General features: G+C 50.9%; 1 protein-coding gene across 3 annotated transcripts in view; it reads right to left on the reverse strand.

Annotated features, from left to right (window-relative positions):
• The window catches only part of LOC308485196 (maestro heat-like repeat family member 5), a 38,889-nt gene that overhangs the window by 6,971 nt on the left and 5,718 nt on the right, over positions 1-26,200 (reverse strand). For 2 of the 3 annotated variants that reach the window (XM_081020658.1, XM_081020656.1), the window contains exons 3-26: positions 25,569-25,723; positions 23,780-23,908; positions 21,892-22,051; positions 21,035-21,090; positions 20,561-20,668; positions 18,862-18,978; positions 16,740-16,859; positions 15,705-15,830; positions 13,038-13,160; positions 12,377-12,456; positions 11,813-11,948; positions 9,495-9,590; positions 8,914-9,018; positions 7,811-7,946; positions 7,166-7,281; positions 5,763-5,912; positions 4,804-4,961; positions 4,540-4,675; positions 4,123-4,313; positions 3,233-3,370; positions 2,986-3,103; positions 2,578-2,721; positions 1,782-1,958; positions 985-1,140 (exon numbers count right to left, since the gene is read on the reverse strand). In XM_081020658.1, the coding sequence (XP_080876784.1) occupies positions 985-1,140; positions 1,782-1,958; positions 2,578-2,721; positions 2,986-3,103; positions 3,233-3,370; positions 4,123-4,313; positions 4,540-4,675; positions 4,804-4,961; positions 5,763-5,912; positions 7,166-7,281; positions 7,811-7,946; positions 8,914-9,018; positions 9,495-9,590; positions 11,813-11,948; positions 12,377-12,456; positions 13,038-13,160; positions 15,705-15,830; positions 16,740-16,859; positions 18,862-18,978; positions 20,561-20,668; positions 21,035-21,090; positions 21,892-22,051; positions 23,780-23,908; positions 25,569-25,723 (3,131 nt within the window). The remainder of the gene's footprint in view (positions 1-984; positions 1,141-1,781; positions 1,959-2,577; positions 2,722-2,985; positions 3,104-3,232; positions 3,371-4,122; positions 4,314-4,539; positions 4,676-4,803; positions 4,962-5,762; positions 5,913-7,165; positions 7,282-7,810; positions 7,947-8,913; positions 9,019-9,494; positions 9,591-11,812; positions 11,949-12,376; positions 12,457-13,037; positions 13,161-15,704; positions 15,831-16,739; positions 16,860-18,861; positions 18,979-20,560; positions 20,669-21,034; positions 21,091-21,891; positions 22,052-23,779; positions 23,909-25,568; positions 25,724-26,200) is intronic. The other variant, XM_081020657.1, reaches the window with a different exon arrangement.

Below are 26,200 nucleotides of genomic sequence, written 5' to 3' on the forward strand. Positions count from 1 at the left end.
AGAAAGAGCGCTAGCTCACCATGGCCAAGTCACCAGCCCAGGACCGTCCGCACGGACCAGCAGCTCTCTCCGAGGTTTCAGGTAGGGGCCTTAGCAGAAAATGCTGGGAAGCAGCAGGGATTGAGTCTGGGACCCTCTGGGTGGGGGCTGCCCTGTGGAGTGGTGCCCATTTCCCTCAACCCAAAGGGAGATTCCAGCTGGATCTACATTGATGCTCTAAACATCTTAAATTAAAACGTTCTATAAAGCTTAATAGGAGTTTCCCATTGTCACGAATATCTGACAGATATTGAGTAAATCCAGAAAATGATTAGAGTGAAAGGAGAGTAAAGTCAAGATAGAAGAAGAGATTAAAGAAATAATGAAATGCGTTTAAGCTAGATGGAAAAATAAAGTAGTGTAACAAGAATGGCTGGAAGTCAAGTCACTTGGTAGGTGTCCATGAGGTGTGTAGGTATGATGATATGTACAGTATAGGTAGGTAGTATATAGAGTAATGTAGGTATGTTTTATGTTATGAAAATAAGGTAGTGTGTTGTGTATGTGTATTGTGTAAATGTATATGTATGTGTTTTATATGTTAATAATTTTTTAAAAAAAGGAGTTTCCCATTGTCAGAGGCTTGCTGCTCTGCATCGCCCTCTGGTGTCATATTTTAATAATGCATTATTAAATGACGAGTGTCAATCAGTCCTCCACTGCTCATGATGTAAGGGGAGCAGTTTCTCAAAAGCTGCCTTTCGGTGAGTCAGACTATCAAGTCTGCCTAGTTCAGTGCTGCCCACACTGACTGGCAGCAATGGCTCTCCTGGCTCCAGGCAGGGGTCTTGCTCAGCCTTCCCTGCAGATGCTGCCAGGCAAAGCATCTTCTGCATGTAAAGCAGGTGTCCATGACCCCAGAGCGCTGGCCTTGCCAGTGTGCTGGGCCTGCAGATCTGAGGAAAGGGCTGGGCTCCCTCCCTCGGGGGCACTGAGGCTACTTGCCATGGCTACTGTGCCGTCTCGGTCCTTCAGGTGGAGCAGCAGAGAAAGGAGGCTGTAGAGGACTTCCTTCCTCAGGAGAGGCTTGTCTGCTTCTTTGGCCTTCATCACCAGCTGCCCAAACAGGGAGATGGATGCTGCACGGACGGGGCCTCGCTCCTGGGAGGGGGAACACCAAGGCGGACAAGAGGCACCCAGGTCAGGGCCAGGACAGCTGCGCAACACAGGGTAGAGATGCAGGAAGGTGGGTACGTGGGGGGGGGGGGCACCGGGTGACAGGTGCTTCTCGCCCCCCAGCTCTTGGGGGCACTGTGCCTTCTCCAGCGCTGTTTAACCGGTGGCCACTGGGATCGGGGTGGAGGAGAAACGCATTTTGGCTTGCACCTGAAGCCAAATCAATCAAATCCACACTTTCTAAAGCAATGTGAGAACAGAACCATCCTTTGAAGTTCACATATATTCAAATTATGTGATGCAATTCTCCAACCAATGTTTTCAAAATGCATACTTTGGGCAAAAGTGTGCACAAAAATGAAGATATTAGTGAAAACAACATTTCTCAAAAAGATTTGAACCTGTCCAGGCACTCAGGGGAAAGCATCTCTGCCTCCAGGCTCCCTTCTCTGCCCTCACCTGGGTGTCTAAGCAGCAGCAAAGGCCAGTGGCCAGAGGAGAAGAGGCAGGCCCACCCCCTCCCTGGAGGCCAGGGGCCCTCATGGCTGATGCTGACCCTCAAGGCGCTGGCTGCCTGGCCTTGTGCCTTTGCAAACATCCTCCTTCCCCAAACGTCCCCCACTCACATCTTCGAAAAAGGAGCGCACGTTAAGGGCCAGGTCCATGCAGAGGGGCCCGATCCCCTGGCCGTCCATCTCGTAGATGGCAGTCATGATGTCCTGCAGACCCTGCAGGATGTCTTGTTCGTGGCCACTGAAGACGGAGCCAATCAGGGTGGGCAGCTCCTCACGGAGAACCTTGACCTGGGGGGGGGGAGAGGGTGGAGGGGCTGGGGGGGCTCAGCCACATCTGTGAGGGGTGTCAAGCACCCCCTTGCTCAGACAGCCTCCCAACGGCTTCCTCTCCCACCCCAGCTTTGTCCTGACCAGAAGTATTTATTGCCTTGGCAGAGCACCAAGATGCGGGTAGGGAGGAGAGAGAGCGAAGGCAGGGAGACCCCCACCCTCCAGGGGCCGGGTGAGGCAGGAAGCAAAGACTCCTGATCTGAGAGGGTTTTCCTGGCTAAAAGCTGAAACCCCCCCATGCCCCCAGAGTCTGCTGCAGCTGCGCTGGCAAGAGGCTGGCAGGACACTGGCTGCTCCTTCTCCCTGGTGCTTGTTCAGGATCTCCCTTCGGCCCTTTGGCCTGGGGGTTAGGGGCAAAGGGGCTGGAACTGCTTGGCCACCCCCTCTTGGAAGAGGCTACCTCCCCCCTCCCTCCCTCCCTCCCTCCCTCCCGGAGGCTGTGTCCCAGAGGGAGCCTCACCTGAGCTGAGCACGAGGGGTCCAAATGGAAGCCCTGTTGTGGGGGGCAGAGCATGAGGCCGCTCTTCAGCCCCTGGGGCCCTCCAAGCTCCAGCTGCTTCCTGGGGGCCCCCCTCACCTTTGCCGGCTGGAAGACAAAGCTGCCAAGCCCCTTCAGGCACAGCTCCTTGATGATGGGGTTGGCGGCTGCTGATCCTTCCTCCAGGTGGTCTCGGAGGCTGAACCGGTTCATCATCTTGACAGCGGATGGGCTTTTGAGGAACTGAGAGGCGGGAGGGAAGGCTGAGCGGAAGGACCCCCAAGCCCTGATGGGACCCCCTCCCACAGAGACGCCAAGAGGCAGCCTGAGAGGAGGCGAGAAACGACTAAGTGAAGCCCCCCCCCCCCCCCGACTTGCCCTGGGCTCCAGGGCCATCCTTGCGAGAAACCCCTTTCCCCAGCCCTCCGCTTGCCCTGATCACTCAGGGCTTCTGAGGGGTGGGAGGAAGCTGGCAGCTGCCTCTCTGACCCCCTGGCACCGCCTCACCTCGATAACGAGAGCCAGCGCAGTCATCTTTTTCATCTCGTCCTCCTCGCTGTTGAGGATGAGCGCCGCTTCCCCAAAGATGCCAGGGATCTGGGGGCTGTCGCACTCGGTCATGGCCCTGCTCAGGCGACAAGTGGAGAAGGCAGGATGTCTGGGGAGGGCTAAAGTGGGGGGGAGGAGCAAAGGCAGCGGAGCCGAGGGGGACCTGCACCCCCAGGAAGGAGGCCTGGGAAGGGCTTCCCCTCACCTGGCCATTAGGCGAGTGCCTTGCAAGAAGCGATCCGGGGTGCTCAGCACCATCCATCCCTGCTGGAACTCGATGCAGGCATAGACGGCCCAGTCTCCAGCCACAGAGAAGAGGTTCTTCATGATCTCTACCGAAGTTCTGCAAGGGACCACCAGGAGTCAGATCTCCCCAGAACTCCCCCAAACTCTCCTCCCGCAAGATACTGCCTTGGGGCTGGCTCTGTGATGAGGCAGAGAGGCAGGCGCCTCAGGCGGCAGGGGCTGAGGGGAGGGGACTGCGAGGGCCACATCGCCTGCCCTGTAGCCGCCATGCTAGCCTTCAGCCCTCAAGTGCGTGGGAGATGCTGTCCTTTCACCAGCACTGGAGTGAGATCCGCCTGCCAATCCAACGGGCATCTGCATGTGCCTGGGGGGAAGGTACCACCTTGCCCTTCACCTCATGCAGCAAAACGTCTTGAGAGCCAGCTCTGCTGCCCCATTTCTGAGCAGAATGTGGCAGGAAGAGAAAGCCAGAAGCCTCCTCCAGGCACCAGTGAACTCCATCTGTGCCACTCCTGCCTGCGGCTCCCAAGTCCAAAGGAAGAGGCTTCTTCCCATTTTTAGGAGACGCTGCATTTAGCAACGACTTGAGAACAGGTAGGTGGACTCCAAGGCCCCTCCTTCCCCGCTTTCCGCACAAAGAGCCCCAACCCACTTGTTGCATCAGCTCTTTCCTGCCTGCTGGAGGGGGCGGCCTCCATGGAGCAGGCAGAAGGCCCCCCTGCCTGCATCCCCCCCAGTTCTTCCTGCTGCAGGGCAGGACCCTCCCTGCCCCCCCCCCACAACAGACGCACACCGCTTCCTGCTGGGGACCAGCCTGGCCAACCTTCCCTTACGGATCCTGTCAGGTACCTCTGGAAGCTGAGGGCGCTGGTGTTTTCTCTGAGGAGGATTTCCTGCCTGACTTTCAAAGAGTCGGGCAAGTCCAGCTGCATCACATACAGGACCTGCTTGAGCAAGGGGATGAACAACTGCAGGTGCATCTCTGCCAAGGCCTTGCGGTATCCTGGGATGTGGAAGGTCTCGTAGATGACGTTCATGGCCTGAAGAAGAGGAACGCCAGGCACCTGTCCTCACTGGGCCTCTGCACCCAGCAGCTTATTCTTCTGGAACATGCCATGTCCCCTCAAGGCCATTCACGCCACTGTCGCCTGTCTCCAAGTGCCAGTGCTCACACCCAAGAGAGAGGGAGGGGCCCTCTGCCTAGAGAAGACCAACTTCCCACCCGCCAGTCAGTGGGATACAGCCAGGCCAGGCCCTGTTACTCACAGCCAGAGACATGGCGGCACTTTCTTCGTTGCTCTCCAGGGGATCTTTGACCTGAAGGTGCTTCAGCAGGAGCTGCAGGACTTGGATGGCCACCTGGGGGCCAGATGCCATCACTGTCCAGAGCTCGTTGGCGTGCCTGTGAAGTCAGCCCCGCGGGATGCAGGATCAGTCAGCGGCTTCCCCTGGGAGGAGCAGCAGCAGGGAGCAGAGCATGGCTGTGGGGGGCAGCCTAGCCACGGTTACCCAGAGAATCAAGCAGCCTACCTGTTGACAGGTATTGAGAAGGACAGGCAGCTCCGCATCACCTCCTCCATGTGGTAAGGGACCATGAAGGCCAAGGCCCTCAGCACCACCTTCCGGGTCCAGCAGGAGTGCTGGCGCTGCTGCAGACACAGGTAGATGGCACCAACGATGTCTTTCACCTGGGAGAAGAGAAGCGCTGAAGGCGGCCCAGCAGAGCTTCTGCCCTGTGAAGTGTGGCCCAAACCCAGGTGCCCCTTGGGCTCTCAGGGGAGGAGTCAGGCCAAGGCTCCTTGTTCTGGCCAGCGCCAGAGATGTTTGGGTGCAAATGCTCTTTGGTTTATGTGGGACCTCAACACACACACTCCATTGTTGGCTTTTGTGTCTCAGTGGGGTTCATCATTTGCAAAGGGAAGGCAGCTCTAGCTCCTCAGTTGGAGTCACTGAGCCAGCAGGGTGGAGCAGAGGCTCCCAGGCTGAGGGACTCTTCTGACCATTAGCTCCAGGCTATCTGAAAAGGGGAATCCCCTCACGCAAACCTGCCTGAGCTCTGAGGTTCCAGGGGAGGTCCTTCTGTTGGTCCCACCACCCTCCCTGGCATGCTTGGTGGGGAGGCAGGACAGGGCCTTCTTGGTGGTTGCGGCTCCCAGGCAATTTTAGAACTCCCTCCCCAGAGAAGCCAGACTGGCTCCCTCCTTGTTGTGCTTCTGCCAGCAGGTGAAGACCTTCTTGTTCCAACAGGCTTTGGGGGACTGACTGCTTTTAATGAAAGGGCTGGTGCCATGCTGCTTTTATTGTAATTACTTGCATGGTTTTAAAAGACTTTATATATGCATAGAGTTTTACTTCTATCAGTGTTCTGCATTCTGATGACTGATTTTTCTATATTTTTAGCTGTTCTTGGTTTTATCTGCAAGCTGCCTTGAGTCCCATCAGGGGAAAAGGTGGGGTATAAAGAAATCTAGAATGATAGTCATAATCACCCTTTCCACCTTCATTGCGTGGTTCTTCAGAACGGCATTGAGCACTTCTTCTGCAGCCTTCAGCAGCTCAGCGTTGGAGCCTCTCAGATTATCCAGAACGGAGAGCAGGAAGTTTGTCAGCTGAGATGGGAACAGGTGGTCCTCACAGTGCTGCAAAGAGCAGGGGGAGAGTAAAAGGTAAAATGGTGGGCTGGACCCACCAGGAACCCTCCCTGCTCTGGAAGCGTCCTGGGTTCAACCCCAGTGAGAGGACCAGGGAGTAGCAAATGAAAGATCTCAGGACAGACCACAGTGAGCCTGAGGGACCGCAATGCCCAGCCTGGCATAAAGGGAGCCTCTTTGGGGCCTTCTTTCAGGAGCAAACAGCTCACGGTGGACGCCTTTTCCTTGCCACCCTTTGCTCTCATTTTAAACATCCCATAAAAAACGCATAATTGTTCCCTTCTTAAAAGCCTAGATCTACATCCCCTTGGGAAGGCAGTGAGAGGAGTACGGCTGCTCTGCAGGTATGAGGCTGTGTGAGCAGAGGTGGATTTAGGGGAGCACAGCCGCTGGGTGAAGAGCCTTGGGGTGCTGCAGGAGAATGAAAGGCAAGAAGTGGTGTGGGGAGCCGAATTTTGGTGTCACACAGGTCCATGACTGGTGGGAGATGCTGGGTGGTTGTCCACATGGTCAGAGGGACCAAGCAGAACCTTCTTGTTCTGGGCAAATTTTGGCCAGGCTGGAGTATTATTATATCAGAGATCATAGTCCAGAAAATCTGGAGGTGGCTGCCCATCAGCTGCTCCACGTGAACCCCCACCCTGACCCTCACAAGGACAAAACAATGTTTTTTATTGGCTGCAGGCAAGTGCCAGGCCCCTCTCCCCACATCACCACCAGGGATCCATGCCATTGGGGTGGGGCTGGCATGGGATTCAGTTGGAGCCCATGCACAGAGGCCCAGGGGTCTGGAGCCTGTGGGGGGCACTTGGGACCTCGTGAGGCCATTTCCACTGCTGAGAGTGAGGTGCAGGGCACCTGCAGGGCACCACCTGAACCTGGCTTGTGGCGTTAGGCCCTCCCTCCTCCCTCCTGTAGATCAGAGATCAGGTCCAACATTTTTTGTGGTCTTTAATGCTGGCTTTGCACCCCTGCTGTCACCACCATGACCCACTCTCATGGCTCCACAGGGGGTGGCATGGGTTTGTGTGTCTGTGCCCGGTCCCTGCTCTGCTGTGCAGGGGGCAACACATCCTGAGAGGCCCCCTGCTGCTTTTGCAGAGACCCCTGAGAGTTGCTGCCAACACACACTTTCTAGGGCTGGGGGAATTGTCTGGGTGACACGCAGAGCTGGATTCTGAAACCAGCCGCCATGGCTGAGCTGTCTGTCCCTCTGTGCGCCAGGGGACTTGTCACCATACCATGGCCATGTGCCAGCTGCTCTCTGGAATCAGAAAAGAAAAGCCATCCTCTTCCTGGGACCTCGAGTACCTCCTCACTGACCACCTCATCCTCTTCTGCTTGCTCTTCTTCAGCGCTGTTGAAGGAACAGAGGGAAAAGGAGGAGACCACTCTGGGCAGCAGCGACTTCAGCATTTGCCAGAAGCTGCATATTGAAGATGCCAGGCAGGCACACCCTTGCGGGGAGGGAGTTCCACAATTTAGAGGCCGCCACACAGAACACCCTCTCCCAGGCCAAACCTCCAGCTTCTGCAGGTGGAGGAACTACCAAGAGGGCTCCCTCCACGCACCATCTTGGAAGGAGGCAGCCTTCCAGGTATTTGGGGCCTGAGTCATTTGGTGCCCTAAACACCAATGTAAATGTGGACTGGACCCAAATGATGGCCTTTAAGAAATCAGTCTGACACGGCTGACACCCCCTCACCCCCTGCAGGTGCGATGGGCAACTGTGGCCTCTGGCTCACTCACTATCTGGGCACAGCAGCAAAGAACCACAGAATTGTAGCATTGGGAGCAATGCCAAGGGCAATCTAGCCCAGCCCCCTGCAGTTCAGGAAGCACAGCTAAAAAGATGTGGTGGCGGTGGCAGATCCCCCATGTCTTACCTTGCCGACGCAGCAGGACCTCATAGAGGCAACTGACTCCTTGCACCGCAAAGGAACTGATACGCTGCACCGGATCATTGCACAGAGTAATCAGGACAGCTGTGAGATGAGCCAACTTGCAGAATTCCCCTGAGAACTGATTTACAGAAGGGAAGGGAAGGAGCTGCTGGCAAGGCACCCTCCGGGCTTCAAGGTGGTGCTGCCTGCTGTTGTGCATGGACTGGGATGCCCACTGCGGCGACCCAACCGCCACAGGACACATGTCTGGAAGCAGCTTGGGCAGGATCAATGCCATGCGTGCTCAGGAGAAATGCCAGGGGAGTCTGAGTGTGTCTGCTTGAGGGGAGCATTGACCTCCCCCCTCCACAAACCCATGCAGAGTCCAAAGAGGCCTTCATGGATTCTACCAACGCCCTGAGTCATCATCATCATCTTCACCATCACCATCATCTTATTATTATTAATTCAAATTATAAACCACCCTTTATCCAAAGATCCCAGGGCAGCGTACAATATTAAGAACTTAATTTACACAGCATAATAAAACACAGCATGATAATAAAATATTCATAATAGCATCCACCCACATGTAACAGGCCATAGATTGCTTAATGGTGAAGGCCTGGGTAAAGAGGACATGTAAAGACATCCAATGATGTTGGCAGGTGAGCCTCTCAGGGGGGAGCATTCCACAGTTGGGGAGCCACCACAGAAAAGTCCGGTCCTGGTCGTGCAAGAGAGCTAACTCTCCTGAACGCCCAAAGTGTTGGAAGTTTGTCTCGATGCTGCAGCCACCGCTGTGGAAACATCTTCTGCAATTCCCACTGAAGGGGGGCAGAAGAGTCCTCAGGCCACGCGGGGCTGGAGCAAACAGCCCAGCACCATCCTGGGCCTGTTTTCCTCCCTAGGGAGCCAAGGTTTCCTCTGCCCCTCTCTGCCAGGAGCTGCAATGGGCTCCAGGGGGCACCGTGCCATATGTGGACAAAGGGGGCAATGAGGAGGGGGCTCAGCTGCCCCAGGGCTGCCCCTGCTGGGCTTCTGGCCAGGAGCGCGTGAGGAAGAGAGGCCTATTCTGGGCCCAAGGAGACTTTGCTGATACTCACGTCTGAGTGGAAATGTGTAGCGACGAATTTCAAGAGTTTCATGGCTGTCTCCACAGCATTCTCTCGCACATGGTTGACTTTTGCCTTCATCCAGGGCTCCATGAGCTGGAAGACAAAGGGGAAACTCAGGAAATGTGTCCTGGCTGAAGTCTGGGACTGAAGTTGAGGGTTGCAGACAGCGCTTCTCTTCCGTCAGATTTTGCAGAATTAGCAGGACCAATTATTGGGTGTGTGTTTGTTCCTGTTAGCATATTAGCGGTCACCTCTGCATCTTAGAAAACAAATGATTTATGTCACTAAACATGTCTCTGAACACCCCCTGCCCCCCTTCAGAGATCTGCTTGGCATCCTGTGATGTGTGGCCTAAGAGGAGAGAGCCTGAGAACTACGAGAGGTGCCAGCACTTGGCCAAGGCACCAGAGCTCCTTCCGCTGCCCCCTCTCTAGCTGCACACCCCCAGCATTGGTGCCCAGGGAGGCGGGCAGGTGAGGGGCTCTGGGACCAGCTCCCATGCTGATGAGCACGCAAAGGATCATGCTGCTTGCCTCGCCACCATTGCATTCCTTTGCATTCAGTCGTACCTCCATCATGTGCTCCAGCTCACTTGGGCTTCGGTTTTCCAGCAGCAGGGCCTGCAACATCTCTTCAAAGCTGCTGATGGTCTGGAAGTAGAGCCCCTGGAGCAGAAAGAGGCAGCTGCCATTAACCTTGCACAGCCCAACAGAAAAGAGGCATGGGGGCTGTCTCTCTCTGTGTGTGATCTACCTACCTACCTACCCCTTGCTAAGAGTTTGTGGGGTGCAAGACATCCTAAATCCCTGGATACAATAACAGAATGAATCAGGCTTGGGGGAGTTAAACTGTTCCAGGCACTGAACCTGCCCGCCATATAGTGGTTATGTTAACAATACAAGCCAGGCCAAATTGGTCATCACTTCCTGAGTGTGGGTCATTCAGGAAACAAAGCCTAGAGAGGTAGTTAGCAGGGGACATAAGGCCAGAGTTGTGATGTGCTGACAAAGCCTGTGACAACTGTAGGAAGGAGTCAGAGATCAGGGCTGATTTCTGTTTTGGATCCAAAGCTATTGCGCCTATTGGAGAAGCAAGACCTCTGGAGCTCAGGTTGTGTACATGGGTAAATGAACCATATATCATAAATATGGAAGGGGAAGAAATGGAGGCAGTAAGAGATTTTACTTTCTTGGTTGGGTTCCATAATCACTGCAGATGGTGACAGCAGTCACGAAATTAAAAGACGCCTGCTTCTTGGGAAAAAAGCAATGATAAACCTAGACAGCATCTTAAAAAGCAGAGACATCACCTTGCCAACAAAGGTCTGTATAGTTAAAGCTATGGTTGTCCCAGTATGTATGTATGTATGTATGTATGTATCGCTGAAAAACTGATACTTTTGTATTATGGTGCTGGAGGAGACTCTTGAGAGTCCCATGGACTGCAAGAAGATCAAACCAATCCATTCTGAAGGAAACCAGCCCTGAGTGCTCACTGGAAGGACAGATCCTGAAGCTGAGGCTCCAATACTTTGGCACCTCATGAGAAGATAAGACTCCCTGAAAAAGACCCTGATGGTGGGAAAGATGGGGGGGGGGGCACAAGGAGAAGGGGATGACAGAGGACGAGATGGTTGGACAGTGTTCTCGAAGCGACCAGCATGAGTTTGACCAAACTGCGGGAAGCAGTGGAAGACAGGAATGCCTGGCGTGCTCTGGTCCATGGGGTCACAAAGAGTCAGACACGACTAAATGACTAAACAACAACAACAACAACAACAACAACAACAACAACAAATCATAAAGACTCCATAGACTTTGCTGTGCCTCATTTCCAAAAGGAAACACAAGCCTTGTATAAGCCTCAGGACCCTGGAGTCTCACACCAGAGAGATAAAACAGCCTGGCTGACACCCACCCCCCTTGCCACATGGGGTTGGGGCCTGGTCATTATCCCAAGAAGTCATTTCTCTGCCTGGACTAGCCAGAGTAGAAGAGGAAAAGGTAAGGGGCGTCTGGGTGTTGGCTCCTTTCTGCCAGCTCTTTGACTACGGAGGGCGAGAGCTGGCGCAGGCCTCTCCCCACCCAATAAGCAAACTACAGCTCCATGCCACCCGCAAAGCAGCCATATCGAGACCATTCTGCACAGAGAAGGAGCTTCTCAATTCACTGATGGAGCCTGGAGCAGTTTTGTGTGCTCTGGTGTTGGTGGCGGATGGGTGGGCGTGAGGGTGGAGATGCAGTGGGGCAGCACAGCTCCCCATGTTTCCTGTCCTGCGCCCATGAGGAGCCCTTGAAATGAAGATTGATCCAAATGACAAGTTCTAAAATGGCAGCCAAGATGCTTCCAGGGCCGCATCCAGAGGGTGCTGTCAGAGGGCCCCTTTCCTGTGTGGGGAGAGATCTGCTCCTTCAGCACAAGCACTTTCATCCATTTGGCTGGTGGCCACTGCCAGACAACTACTGACAAGTTTTAAACAGTAAAATGCAGCTAAAAGCAATTGGTACAAAGAGAAAACAAGCCGACCAGTACAAAAACATCACAAAACCACCCCAAGCCAGCACAAGGTCAAAACCCACCAGGGTGAAAAGCCAGGCAGCTCAAGGAGCTGCAATTCCAGCCAAAGAGGCCAGGCAAGGCAGAGCCTGGGGGGCGCACCCCATAAGCACCTGGGGCATGACTGCCAGAAGAGCACCATGCTCAGCCCTGGGAATGCAATGGCAGCAGCCAATGGGAAGTGGAGGCATGCAAACAGACGTGCATAAATTTGCACGCACAGTTGGTTGGGATTTGCCAGATCTCTCATCTGCTCATTGTAAATTCCAGGGCAGTTCTCATCCGGAAACTATGTTGCAATGCAAGTGAGATGGCAAAGGGAAGGGCTCACTTTGACGCTGGCTGCCTGCTCATCTGCCGCAATTTGCCCTTCCAGGAGCTCCAAGGGGGCCAAGCAAAACATGCTTTGGAAGGAAGCACAGAGGAGGCTGGTCTTCTTCTCTGCCTCAAGGGGAGGCTTCAGTTTGCTGAGGAAAAAGAAACACACCTGAGATTAATCTGTGGCACCAAATGGTGAAATGATGGTTGTGCTCAAGTCGATTGAGTCACATCCTTCGATTCACATCCACATCAGTCCGACAAAGGCACCTTGGGGCTCCTAAGCACCCTGCAGCTGCAGTCAAGGATGGTAGCAAGGCAGGGAACCCCTCAGCTCTGAGGGCACGTGCCTGGCATGTAGAAGGCTTGATCTCCAGCATCTTCCCTCAGAGGTTGCCAGGGGCCCCTCCCCTCTGCCTGAGCCCATGCAGAGGCTGCTTGGGCTACTGTCTGGGCCAGTCACACAGGCAGGTTCACTGGTCTCTGAGGAGGGACCCACTCAGCACATCCCCCCTTCCACTCTCAGTCAGGGGAGCAGCCCTGAATTTTACCCCCCCCAGCATCGTTTTGCCCCTACCTGAGTTGTGTCACGATGTACATGGCGTCTTGGCGCACGGTGTCCGTCAGGGCATGGATGGGCTCTCTCTCAATCAGCACCTGCCAGTCATTGCAGACACAATGTGAGTGGCATCACTGAGCATGGCAGGTACCCTGGCAAGCAGACCCAGAACTGCTCTGCCACCTCTTGTCACTTCTGTCTTCTCTTTTCCAGGCTAAACACACCCAACTCCCTCAACCGTTATTCATAAGGTTTGGTTTCCTGACCCTTGATCATCTTGGTCACCCTCCTCTGAATATGTTCTAGCTTGTCAATATCCTTCCTGAGGTGTGGCACCCAGATGTGGACCGGGGACTCCTGGTGGGGTCTTACCATGGCAGAACAGAGTAGCACTGTGACTTCTCTTGATCACTTGCAACAAACAACCTGTGAGCTGGACAGAGCTGGCCCAAATCAGCCCAGTGAACTTTATGGGTTTGGGTTGTGTCCTACCCCAAACTGTCTCTGGATCAGTGGCCAGGCACTGGGCAGAGACTTGGTGAGGACCCACCACTGCGATGATCAGGGAGGATGCTTCCTCAGACCACCAGCTTATAGGTGTAGCAAGTCTAGAGAAGCAACCAGATTAGTCTGTTCACTTACTACAGGTTTCTGGATACGAAGTGTGCAGCTGACTTACTATCAGGCATTCCACAAGGGGGGATTTCATGTACACTCGAAGGCTGTGTGCTTTTCCTGTTGCAGAAACGGCCTCAAGGAACATCAGCACCGCAATCAAAAAGGTTTTCTTCAGGCTTATGGTCTAAACCCAAACCCAGAGCAAAAAACAGACACTCATTATCAAACAATGCTGAACCCTTATGTAAGCCTCTTTTGTAGGCAAGATATTCTCTAGCAGGGGTGGCCAGCTCCCAAGAGGCTGTGATCTACTTTCTGAATTAAAATCTGGCAGTGATCTACCCCCATTTTGGGGGTGGGTGGGTGGTTCAGCTCATAGTTGTTGAGCTTCTGTAGGGAGAGCCAGTGATCTACCAGTAGATTACGATCTACCTGTTGGATGTGCCTGTTCTATAGAATAAGTGCACAGTTTGCAAAGTTCAAACAACCAATTAAGCTATTTAAACAACTTTTGATCAGGTAAAAAGTTCTCCCCCCTTTTAACCAGGGAACAGATATTTTAACGGAGCATTTAATACAACTTCTTTTGAAGAAGTGCAAATAGCAAGCACCATTTCAAGAGAGGCCTTCATTGTCGGTTCTTTGGCATGTATGTCTGCTATTATTTGGATACCAGTTGAAAGCACATTTAAACCTGCTCAAGTGTTTGGGTCATAAATTGGCTCTGGGATTCAACTGCTCTCTTGTTATGCTGGTTTGTTATGCTGCTTCTCATGCAATTTTTAGAGGCGTAATTGCTGGCTTTGGATGTACTTTGGATGTTGTGCCCCGTGCCAGGCTCCTTGAGAAGGAAGAGCAAGATATAAATGAATAAAGTCTCTTTTAAGGTGATGCCTTTTGTAGCATACACATTGCTATCTGGCATCAGGATTTCCAATTCATGTAGTTAACCAAATAAAATTAACTATTGTCTGAAAGCCCTAAAAGACCTGTTGAAATAAAGGGAACAAGAAAATACGTTCTTCATTTGAAAAGATCCAGTGCGAGTAATGTAGAGGCCATGTTTGTGGCTGATGCAGCCAGTTATTTGTGGCAGTGAAAATCAAATGAGGAGCTGCTCAGAATTTGGGGGAAAGTGCCCAGGTTGAACTGGTGAATGAACAAAAGGGGAGGAAATGAGGTGCAGCTTCAATGTCTCACCAGAATAATGTCTGGCACCACAGCTGCTGAGCATGGAGCCAGTGTTTCCTTTGAGCTTTTCCCTCAACCCACCCAGAGCCCTAGCCAGCAGTCAGCTCAATCCCTATTGATGTATTACTACTACTACTACTACTACTACTACTACTACTACAGTTTATATACCACCCTTTATCAAAAGGTCCCAGGGTGATGTACAACATTAAAAACACATTTTTTGCTTCAATGGGCATTATGTTACACTTCCTTGCACTGAACCTGCTTTTGCCATTTTGTTGGCAGAGATCCTTCTGCAGCTCTGCAGTTTGCTAGTGACCTGACGGGGTCTTGACCACTCTCACTGATGCTATGGCAACTGCTAGTTCTGACTCCAAAGGTATTTAACTGGTGGCAGCTGCCCTGGAGGTTGATCTGTTTTCCAGACCCAGTTCAAGATGCTGGTTTCTACCCACAGATCCCTCAAGGTCAGGGGACCCTCTTATTTCTGCCCATGCCTCCTCCCCCCATGCCACAGCCTTCTCCTGAGATTTAAGCTCCACTAAGGAGGCCCTGCAACAAGTGTCACCTGGTTTGCATTCCAGTCTGGCCTCCATGCTGCCAGATTCCCCAAGCTCTGGCATCTCCATGAACCCGGTTCTCTTCCACCCTTCTGGAAGCAGACCCAGACCTGACCTTGCTGTTGAGATTAAAGTCTGCATATCTCGGTGCAGCTGTTTATTGTTTGATTTTGCTCTTACTGGATTTTTGGTTTTAGGAACTTAAAAAGCTGCCTTATATATGCAGAGTCAGACTGATCAATATTATGAACCTTACCAGTAAGGAGTTATGAGCTGGTTGCTCCAAGCTCAGAACATGTAGTTGAAACAAGTCACCCTAGTGTGTCTGCACAAATAATTTAGAAACATTCACTACTCTGGAACCTAAGTTGTACTGCCTGTGTTTTCTAACTGCTGTGTGGAAAAGCACATGAACCTGACCTTTGAAAAGTTTGTAAAAATATCCCTTTTAACCTACTAAACATGTGGTCTCTTACTATGCTAAGGGAAGAGAGGAGCAATATAGAAGAGGGTATTTTAAAGGTCTAAGAGCCTATACTTCCACACATTACTTTTTTGCATATGTTGTGATTTTAAATTTCTGCTGGGTTTCTCTCACCAAAGAGTACTTGCTCCAAAACTTGATCTTGGCTTCCAAGGCACTCTTTTTTATATACCTATATAAATCTCATTTAAGCAGAGGTTGGATGGTCATCTCTCAGGGACACGTTCGTTGAGATTCCTGCATAGCAGCGGGTGGACTAGGGGACTCTTAGGATGCCTTCCAACTCTACAATTCTATTATTCTAATTGGTATAGAAAAGTTATGAAATAAAATAAATCCCGCCCTTCCCATGTCACAAAACACATCATTGATATAGAATTAAAAACCATAACCTGAAAACAATTAAAACATACGAAATACAGCGATTTGTTGATACACATAGTGCATAACACCATTCTCTTTATCGTAAAGGCAAAAATGGCCACAATACCATTGGGCTGGTGGTGCAATACTCAATCAATTTGGACAGAATCAGGTCCACTCTCGGGAGAACTTCATCTTTGATCCCCAGGGCCACCTGCCCATAGCAGAGCAGAAGGGTGTTCCACTTGAAGTCCTGGGGGTGGGGGAGACAGTCAGTGTTGCCAGGATCCTGTCCAGCATTACAGGGAAGCCAAAGTCAATGGGATTACCCTCCTTCTATCATTCCCCCAAAGGTCCTTCCCTTCACTCAAGCAGCAGAGAGTTTGACTTTCTTTTTTGAGAAGACAAGATCCCTGGAATCCCTGCAGACAGAGGTGGCTCCTTAGTGCCTGCCTAGTGGAGAACGAGGTCAGAGGCCTCCCTGGTGAGACTGTGGAAAGTTCTGCAGCAGCCTCTCTGACTGCAGGCGGAGGTGGGGGTGGAGAATGACATGAATCAGCACAGTGCTGAATTCAGGGTGGTGAGGGCAGCTGCCTTGCGTGTCTAATGCATCCTGCAGGCACTCTGGGAAAGGCCAAGGATCTTGCCTTCTGTCCAGCCTTGGGCCCATGAGGAGCCAGAGGTCACCAGGAGGGACTACGCAAAGCCTCCATTACAGGACTTGCCACACTTGCTTAAGGCAGTCTCATATGTTCTGGAGTCATTGCAACACAGAGAGACATTGCCAAACAGAGTGGAGCAGAGCAAGGAGTTTGGGAAGCCACAGCCAGCAGCAAGGAGGACCCAATGGCAATCAAGCACTTTTGCAGACAATGCAGAAGTCGCCTCTCCCTCCCTGAGAACCAGTGAGAACACCAGACTTCGGCTGTGTCACGAGCAGTAGGCTCGTACTGTAACCGGTAGGCTAGTCTTTGCAGAAGTACAACATAGCCATGTCCAAGAGAAACTCATAACTTCCATATTTATACTTGGGAATAAAAATTGTCTAATTTCAACAAAATATTTTGTTGTTTAAGAATATAAAAAGGAGAGGAAAATACAATACCATGAGCATCTCCCCTCCCCGCTGCCCTGGCAATGTATTACTTTTCTGAAATAATACCTGGCTGCTGCTTTCTGTAGATGTTTCATGGGTGGAATAAGCCTTGCTGAAGTTCTCCAAGGCTTTGAAAACCTCATCAAGGTGGCGAGACGCAGCCAAGCCAACTGCAGAAGCAATGCCCTGAAGGAGGAGGAACCAGCCAAAGGAAACAGGGTGAGGAGGGAGCAGGGTGTGTGCGCACATGGCCCCATCTCTGCACAAGTAGATGAGCCAGACCAGACCATGTTTGTCCTGAGTTACACAAAACTCTTCCCTGGGCAGAGAAGCCAGGCAATGGGATTCTCTGAAAGGTTTCAGAAACAGATGATTACAAATGCAAACATTTTAGGCACTTCAGCAGATCAGCACCCTTGGACGGCAAAGGGCTGCACACGACATAAACAACACGCTAAAGATCTCTGCTAAATCCACTAGCCTTTTAGGATACAATTCTCAGGCAAGTCTCTCAAGGCGACCAAGAGACTGATGGCACTCCAAGGACTAACCCAAAATGTATTGTGATATCAGCATTCATGGATCAGAGGCCACCTAGTCAGACACATGGAACGGCCACCTAAGCGGGCAAGGAGACCACTTCTGAGGTTGCAGGGTTTGAACTCTATCCAGGTGGCTCTCCACCTGCTCACTGACTGCTCACTTGGTGCACCTGGCAATGAAACTCTGGCCCACAAGATAAAGTATTAGCCTTTCAGATGTCATAGGATTCTTGACTGTTGCAACAGAGCAAACCAACAAATCCAGCTCTTGTTCCTAGTCAGTCACCACCAGTTCAGACTCCATGATTAGACTTCTTTGCCCCAATATACATCACTTGATACTTGCACCTGCCGTTTTGCTGCCATTTCACTCATTTCACAAACTCTTTCTATAGCTTCTTACAATCCTGTGGTTTTTTTAAAAAAATCACGCTAAATAACATAGTATCATTGTTCATCACCAAATTTGGTCACCTCACTGCTCATCCCCAACTCTAGATCTTTCATGAACAAGTTAAAAAGCAGAGGTCTCTCCTTTCTTGTAACTTGAGTCCATTGGCATAGGCCCTACCCTCCAGAACAGGAGAAAACAAGCTTGCTCCACCTACTTCCTTCCAATGGGAGAACTGCCTCTGCTTCCTGTTTCTTAACCAGTTATTGATCCACAAGGGGACCTTTATCCCATGACTATTGAGCTTACTCAGGGGTTTCTGGGATGCGGCATTTTATCAAAAGCTCTTTGAAAGCCCAATTACACAATGTCAACTGAATCACCCCTATCTGTATGCTTGTTACAAAACTCTCAAGGTTTTGTAAACTGTTTGAAGGTTTTCTTACAATCAAGTTGTATAAGAATTGTGTGGGATGGAAATATACAAATAAAATAATGCTAAAAGGTTAATGAGACAGGACCTAACCTTGCAGAAGCCATGCTGGTTCTGTTTCAACCAGGCTTGTCCTATCTGCTTCATAATTCCACATTTCATAATGCTTTCCACCAGTTTTCCCAGGGCAGACATTCATCTAACTGGCCTGTCATTTCCCAGATCTCTTCTGGGCCCCTTTTTGAAAACTGGTGATCCATCAGCTACTTTCCAGCTTGACTGCTGCATTTCCCATTGCCTTGCCCTTCAGAGAACTCCCTTCTGCTGGTCCTGTGGACAAGGAGGAGGCTGGAAACCTCTCACCTCTTGGATTACTGAGCTGTGCCAATGGCCCAGCATCAGCCTTGGGGCCCCCAGGGATGTGTCCAGGCCCTTGTGATCATGTCAGATTGGGCAGGAAATCAGGTGACAGATGTCTCAAGAGAGCCAACTCAGAGGCATTTCTTCCCTCCCACACTCAGAGCCACTTTTCTCCGGGACAAGCAAAGCTCAAATTCTTTCACTTGGTTAATGAAATGCCCTGAGGATGGGTGCTCCTCTTTCTCTTCTGGGCCTCCCCACCTGCATTTCCCGCGCCAGCCCAGCCCCCTATTCCCTGCCTCAGAAAGTGCAACACTTCACAGGCTGCTCTCCTTCTCCTGACCCACACTTCACCCTAAGGTCCAAGCTGGGCCATCAAGGACAGCAGGAGGATGTGGGGCTTGTCTACAAATGCAGTGATGGAGCCCCTTTCCTGGGAGGAGATCCGCTGCCTTGCCTCACCGTGGCTTCCCAAGGTCCTCTGTGGTGCAAGGCCAGGAGATGGCTGAGCTGCTCCTGGACTAACTGAGAGTCATCTGAGACACGCAGGATGGCCCCATAATACTGATAGAGAAAGACCTGTTGGAAGAAGAGGAAGAAAACAAACACCCACAAGATCACAGGGAGAACCTGGAGTGTGTGTGTGTATGGGTGGGTGTGGGTGTGGGTGTGGTTGACTGAGATTTCTTTTCCAAAGCATGTTACAATAGTGTTGTGAGCCTTGGTGGTAGTGGGCTGGGATAGGTGGTATTCCCAAGTCCCTTCTAATTCCTGGATCCAGCAAGGATTCAGTTGTTGGAATAGCCAGGCCAGCTTCTTGGTAAATTAATAGCCCCTAAGTATGTGCAGCTGGGGTAACAAAGGAAGTGGCTTTGTGCTGGTAGCTATCCCTTCCTCAACTGGCTTGTAGTTAGAAGGAGAAAAGGCAGAGTTGAGACATGCGTGAGCTGGGCTGGAAGCAGGAGGCTGGCAGAAGCCTGAGAGGGAGAGACATGCTTTATTTCTGTTTGAAACCAAGGCTGTGACTATGGGAGAAGCAAGACCTTTTGGGGTTAATACATTGGTACCTTGGTTTTCAAACTTAATCCATTCCGGAAGACTGTTCCAAAACCAAAGCATTCCAAAAGCAAGGTGTGCTTTCCCATAGAAAGTAATGCAAAATGGAATAATCCGTTCCAGACTTTTAAAAACAACCCCTAAAACAGCAATTTAACATGAATTTTACTATCTAACGAGACCATTGATCCATAAAACGAAAGCAATAAAAAATGTACTGCAGTCACACACACAAAAAAGAGCTACAAAAACAAAATAAATAGCAAAAACAGACAGACCTCAGAGTAACACTCAAAATGGAAGTGTGGCACTCAAATCGGAAGTGTAACGCTCAAAATAGAGCATGTTTGGCTTCCGAAAAAAAGTTTGCAAACCGGAACACTTACTTCCAGGTTTGCAGTGTTTGGGTTCCAAGGTGTTTGAGTACCAAGGTGTTTGAGAACCAAGGTACCGCTGTACTCTGAGCTCCTCCATTGTAGGCTGAGGTTGTATATGTGTGTAAATAAACCACAGGTCCTAAAGGCACCACATTCTCCACTGTCCCTCATTCCCAGGAACTGAATGCTGGGGAAAACACCTGGAACCTCTGGAATCTCTCACTGCTTGGAGACTGGGGTGGTGTGCAACATAGAAAGTCCTTCTTCATGCAGTACAAAGTTAAGCTGTGGAACTCCCTCCCACAGGAGGCAGGGATGGCCACCAACCTAGATGAGTTTAAAGGAGGAATGGACAAATTCATGGAGGAGGGTATGGCTTTGGGTGGCTCCTAGCCAGGATGGCTCTGCTCTGCCTCTACAGTTGGAGGCAGCAATGCTTCTGAATCCCAGCTGCTGGAAACCGCAGGAGGGGAGAGGGCTCTTGTGCTCAAATCTTGCTTGCAGGTTTCCCTTTGTGGTTGGGTTAGGGGTTCAGGGGCAGCATTTTACAGCTGTAGGGAACTGAACGAATGGAGAAAAGAAACATGACTGGATCACATGAAAACTCCATGAGAAACTTCTTCTGGAAAGCTGACCGGATTGCTAGGACCCCACTGACCCCAGGGGTGGCCAGAGCCCCAGGCCCCTCACAAGCAGAGCAGTTCATGGGGCTTCCTTCTTCCACGAACCTTCTCCGGGCTTTGGTCGTTCTGGGTCTGCTGCATTCTCATCAACTCACGGCTGAGCTCTGCACAGCAGGCCTTGTCCGTGACGTCAATCAGGAGCCGCTCCACAAACTGCAGGACACAAAAGGGAGAAACAGACTGAAGGGCAACAGCTGGCTCTTCCCAAGGCCCTCCACTGCAATGCCAAATGCTTTGGAGTGGCCTTCAAGATTGCTCAAATATATCCCTTGATTTTGTTTTAAAAACCTGACTGGTGCCTGAGGGTCCCCACTGTGGTGCCAGCAGCAGAGAAAGGCTGTTTGAACTTAGCCAGCAAATTTAATGTACTTTAATATCACCCCACCCCACAAGTTAGAACAGCCCCTCTGTGACATAGGTGCACCAGTTTCCTCCTGCCTCATGACTGGTTGGCTCTGCTTAGGTCACCTGAATAAATGCCCCCCCCCCGCCCTTGAGGAAGAAGAGCTCTCACCTTACCTCCACCAGCTTTCGCTCCCACACATCAGTCTTGTAAGCGTCACTCTCTGTAAAGGCTGCATAGGAAAGGCAGGCAGTGGATCAGGGCCACTGAGTTTCATGAGCATCATAAAGCGCTTCAGACACTAAGTCTGTGGAGCAAGCAAGGATTGGTCCTTTTGGCCTATGCAATGCTAAATCTGATGGTGTGGGCTTCAAATGCATATCATAGGTCCTTGCATTTGAAGCCGATGCCATTATAGGCTGCAATCCTAACCCCACTTTCCTAGGATTAAGCTCCACTGAATACAGTAGGACTTACTTCTGAGGAGACATGGTGGTAATGACAGTGTTAGACTGTGCACCAAAATAAACACAAGCTTATCAGCAGCACTCAAACTGTGTGTGTCCAGAAGAGCTTTGCTAGGCATTTCCCCAGAGCTCATTTGCAGGCTTCAGCAGCAGCCACGGGCAGTTCATTAGCAGTTCTCCAAATCTGTGAGGCAACTTTTGTTCATGGGAGGGGCAGGAGAGGCATAAGGGGAACAATGAGGGACCTTGAGGGATAGACAGGCAGCGTCCGCTGTGCAGGGTCTCTCTTAGAACACACTGTCTGGGTATTTGCCCCCATCTGCCCCAGTATAATAAGGGGTGGTGGCCGTTTTCTGTGATGGGCAGCTAGCAATGCTGGTCCTGTGCAGGGACCTGCTGATGGAAGCTGGCTGCTGCCTCTGGCTCATTTGGCTGAGCAGGCCTAGTTTTCTCAAGGTGACCCCTATCCCAAACACACCAGAGAACTTTGGATCAGAACCAGCTCTGTTTTGAAGACACAGAGGCAGAGTGGAAAGGGGGTACTGGGAAGGATGAGGCTTTTGTACCTTTGTTTGCCAGTTTCCCCAGAACACAGAGGATGCTACGGTATGGGAGCAGCCGCCCTTGGAAGCCGTCCAGGAGCTTGCTCAGCACTTCTACTGGGAAGTGGTTCCAGAGGGCCACCAGGATGTCACCGGCTGCATCCTGGTACAGGTCCTGAAGATCCTGCAGAAGCAAAGGGGATATAAATGTCAGGTGGGCAGCTGAGGCCACTTGCCCATTTCTGCTCTGTGGGGAGTGGGGGGCACTGCAGCTGAAGGGACCTTTCACTCAGGCACCCCCCACCCGCTGTATTTCTAACAGGCGCGGACAAAGCTGTTGGTCAGGGTAATATGGTGAAAGGTTGTTTTCCAGAAATTATCATCACAGGCCATTAAAAGACAAGAAGCAGTTCCTTCAGTTTAACCTGGAAACATGTTGGCAGGGGGGTTGTGGAAGATCCCTGGAACATGGTCCAGCTAACTGGTTGTGGTGAAAACATGGGCGGCTGCATTTCAAGGTACCTGAGATTCCCAGAGCACCTGCAAGGGCAGACACATGTGGAGCACATTGCAGAAATCTCATCTGGACCACTGCAGGACCCAGAGTAACTGATAACTGAGTCTGTGTATAAGAGCAAAGTGTTCAAAGGCACTTCTGGCTACTGCTGCCTCCTGGCCACACAGAACCTGCGGGTTGTGCAGGACTCCTCACTAGACTCCTCTGTCAACATTTGTGTGGGGTGGGGCTGGTTGCTCCTAAAGAGGACCTCCCTGGACCCCAAGGTGCTTGACAATTACCACCCTGCCACAAATACCCCTTTGGGTATGAGGTGGTTGAGAAGGTGGTGGTAGTCCAGTTGCAGACACCCTTGGTGGAAATGGGTTGTCTTGACCTCTTCCAGCCTGGCTTCAGGCTCTGCTTTGGGGCAGAATCTGCCTTGGTCAACCTGGTAGAGAACTGTCTTCAGGAGAGGGATGAGAATGGAGACCTTGCTTCTCTGTGGCTTTCATCACCACTGACCATGGCCTCCTCTGGACCTTCTCCATGAGCTGGTGGCACTGTGGTCCAGCAGTTCTGCTCCTACCTATGAGTCCAGTCAGAGAATAACACTGGGGAGTTATGCTGCCCCTTGGCAGTTGTGCTGTTGGGGTCTGCAGGGCACCATTTTACCCCAGCACTGTTTAACATCTATATGAAGCCATTGAGAAGGGTCTCTGGGAGGTCTGGGGCAGGGTTTCAGCAGTATGGTGATGACACCCAGCTCTGTTTCTGTCTTGCATCTGACTTGGAAGAGGCTGTGACTGTTTTAAGCCAGTGCCTGGGTGCAGTGGTGAGCTGGATGAGGCCAACAAACTGAGAAAGAATCTTGGTAAGATGGAAGACTCGGTGAAAAGAGTCTCCAAGGTCTGGGAGTTGGGGAGCTCATCAGTTGTGGATGGAGTTATTCTCCCTCTGAAGAAACAAGTGCATTGTTTGGGGAGCTCCTAGACCCATCTCTATCACTGAAGGCTCAGATGATGTCTAGGGAAAAGCAGCTACGGTCAGCATAGACTGGGATGCCAACCACACCTTTTTCTTAGCTGCTATTACTGGGGATGGGCTAATGGGATGGCCTGTTGTTCCACCAGGGCTCTGATTGAATGAAATTCTCCCGTATTTGCAATATGCCCAAGTACTGGAAATTATTGGGTTGCTTATATCCTTATTTTTATTATGTATTTTGTGCTTTTTATATTATAATTTTATGTTGTGAACTGCACTGGGATCTACAGATGAAGGGTGGTATACAAAATTAATGAAAAAATAAATAAAATATTGCAAGGCTTGAAAGGTGGTAGGAGAGAGCCAGCATCGCTCACTCCTTCAGCTTAGTGATATATGAAGCATCTATTTCACCAGTTCGCTCCTTACTGTGGTCCTCAGCATATCTTCAGCAGCTAGTTTGATGATGACTTTAGCCAGTTTGTAGTCTACGCTATGTGCCGACCTGATCACAGCCTGCAGGATTTCATTAATACGCAATCGATGCTTTGGAGAGATCTGCAAAAAAGAAGGAAATGCTAAAGGAAACCAAAAGTCTCATGTCAAGTGCCAAAGGTGGTTTGTGGATGCATGCAAAAAGCAGCAAAGGCCAGCACTGGATTCACTCAAGGCACCCTGAAAAAAGAAGAGAAAAGAAGCTTCCGTCTGAACCCACCACACCTGACTCCTCAAAGAATTCATGCTGGTGAGAAGCCACAGAAATGCTTTCAGGGAGAGACAGATTTAAGCTTAGCACAAGGCCCCTCACATCTCACTTGGAGGACTACAAGGCTTTCCTCTCACAGAACAGGGGTGGATCCTGAACTCCCCTGGCCTTGTGGGCCATTTTAACAGTTGGCTGGGGCCTCTTTCCTGTCACTCACCTGATGACCAAGCTGAAAAAAGAGATTCCTTTGCAGACATGGCTGGCGCCAGAGGAAGGTCCTTTGCTGCACCAGCTTTCATTCAAGCAGGTGCCACAAAGGGGCCTGCTCTGGTCAGTGCTGGTCAGCTGCCCTCTGTAATGATCTCTGGCAGGCAAGCAAGCCCTGATAAGAAGTAATGATTCTCCGACAGTTTTATGTATGTTTATTTACAAAAAAACCCACACATCCAGAGCACAGCTTCTCGCCTGCTCACATTTACAATAGTTGGTCAGTCTGAATCTTCACATCTCCCACAGCAGGAAGGACGTTAAACTCCCGCCTTCCCCCTCTTGCCCTTATGATCTTATCCAGATGCCTAGAACAGGGACTGAGAGGCTGGCCTGCCCCCTCCCCACTGATCTCTGCTTATCTGCTATGCTCTGGCTGCCTTCCAACTCTTCCTCCCCTTGAGAGATAACAGAGTCTTCCCCAGGAAAGGGGGGGGGGGTTGAACTGCCCTTTCTTGACTCTGTCAGCCAGCTCTCATCTGCAGAATTGTTCCCTCGTTCACTTAGTTCAATTTCTGAGTCTAACTCTTTCCCTGTGCTCTGGGGGGGGGGCACATTCCTGACACCCTCCCACCAATTTGCCTCACCACCACACCCCAACACCAAGACGAAGCAGTCCTCCTTGTGTCCCCCCCGTGAGCCACCCTTTCTGCTTTCTCCTTTCTGGCCACACACACCATCGCAGTCTGTGTGTCTGACTCTCCCAGACACCACTCTGCTTCACATAAATGCTTCAGAAGTGCCCAGACGGACACACCAAGCTGCAGCTGGGGGGCATGCAGGTCCCCCTGCCCCCTGCTGCTCCCAAGGTCAGTAGGTGCCTTTTGCAGGTGGTGCTTGCTTGGAAGTGCCTAAGGAACATCCAGAAAGGTTCCAACGGCAGAAGAGCCCTTCTGATGGGTGCTCTTCCTGATGGCTGATAATGGCTCCAAGTTCAAAAAGCATCTTGAGAGGCAGAACACAGCATGATTCACCTAAGGGTGTTTTGACTATGAGGATGTAGAAACCACATTTTATAATAATAATAAGTTTATTATTTATTCCTCACCAATCTGGCTGGGTTTCCCTATGCCATAAATGATGTGTAATCATTGGGGGTCACAAGCAGACCAGATCCAGGAGACCCTCAGTTCCCTTCTGCAGCTAAGCCTTATTGCCATTGCTATTTAACATCGGCATGAATCTGTTGGGAGCGGCCATGAGGCATTTGGGAGCATCTCACAGTCACAGAGTTTTCCTGCCTACCTTGTGGATGCTCTGGCGATACTTGCAGATGGCCCGCAGGACCCCGGCCAGCTTGGTCTCTGCCAGGGCACACAGGTTGTCGATGGAGGCCTGCACCAGGAAGGGACCAGTTCCTTCCCGGAGATTCCTCAGGTTGCAGAAGCAGATCTGTGATTCTGGTAAAAGGAAAGAGTGAACCCTGACCAGGCCATTCTGAATGGGTCATTTATTTTTTATTAACATTTATGCAATTTCTATGAAGAGGTAAAATCAGTTATGATTAAATGGGCACAAGATGTAGGTCAGAACCTTATGATGGAAGATTGGGAAAAATTATGGAAAACTGACCTAAAATTTACAGATTGTTCCCTATTGAAGGAGAATTACATGAAGATGATATTCAGATGGTACACAACACCAGTGCGGTTAGGGAAAATGTACAAAACTAGTTCAAATATATGTTGGAAGTGTAAGGAAAAGGAGGGGACATTTTATCATATGTGGTGGGATTGTAAGGTAATTAAAAAAAATTGGGAAATGATATACAGTGAATTGAAGAAAATGTTCCATTCAACATTTGTTAAAAAACCTGAAGCATTTTTATTAGGGATTGTAGGGAAAGATCTGCCAAAAAAGCTAAAAAACATTGTCAA

The sequence above is a fragment of the Podarcis pityusensis genome (assembly GCF_964106645.2).
Source record: "Podarcis pityusensis genome assembly, chromosome: 9".
NCBI lineage: Eukaryota > Metazoa > Chordata > Lepidosauria > Squamata > Lacertidae > Podarcis > Podarcis pityusensis.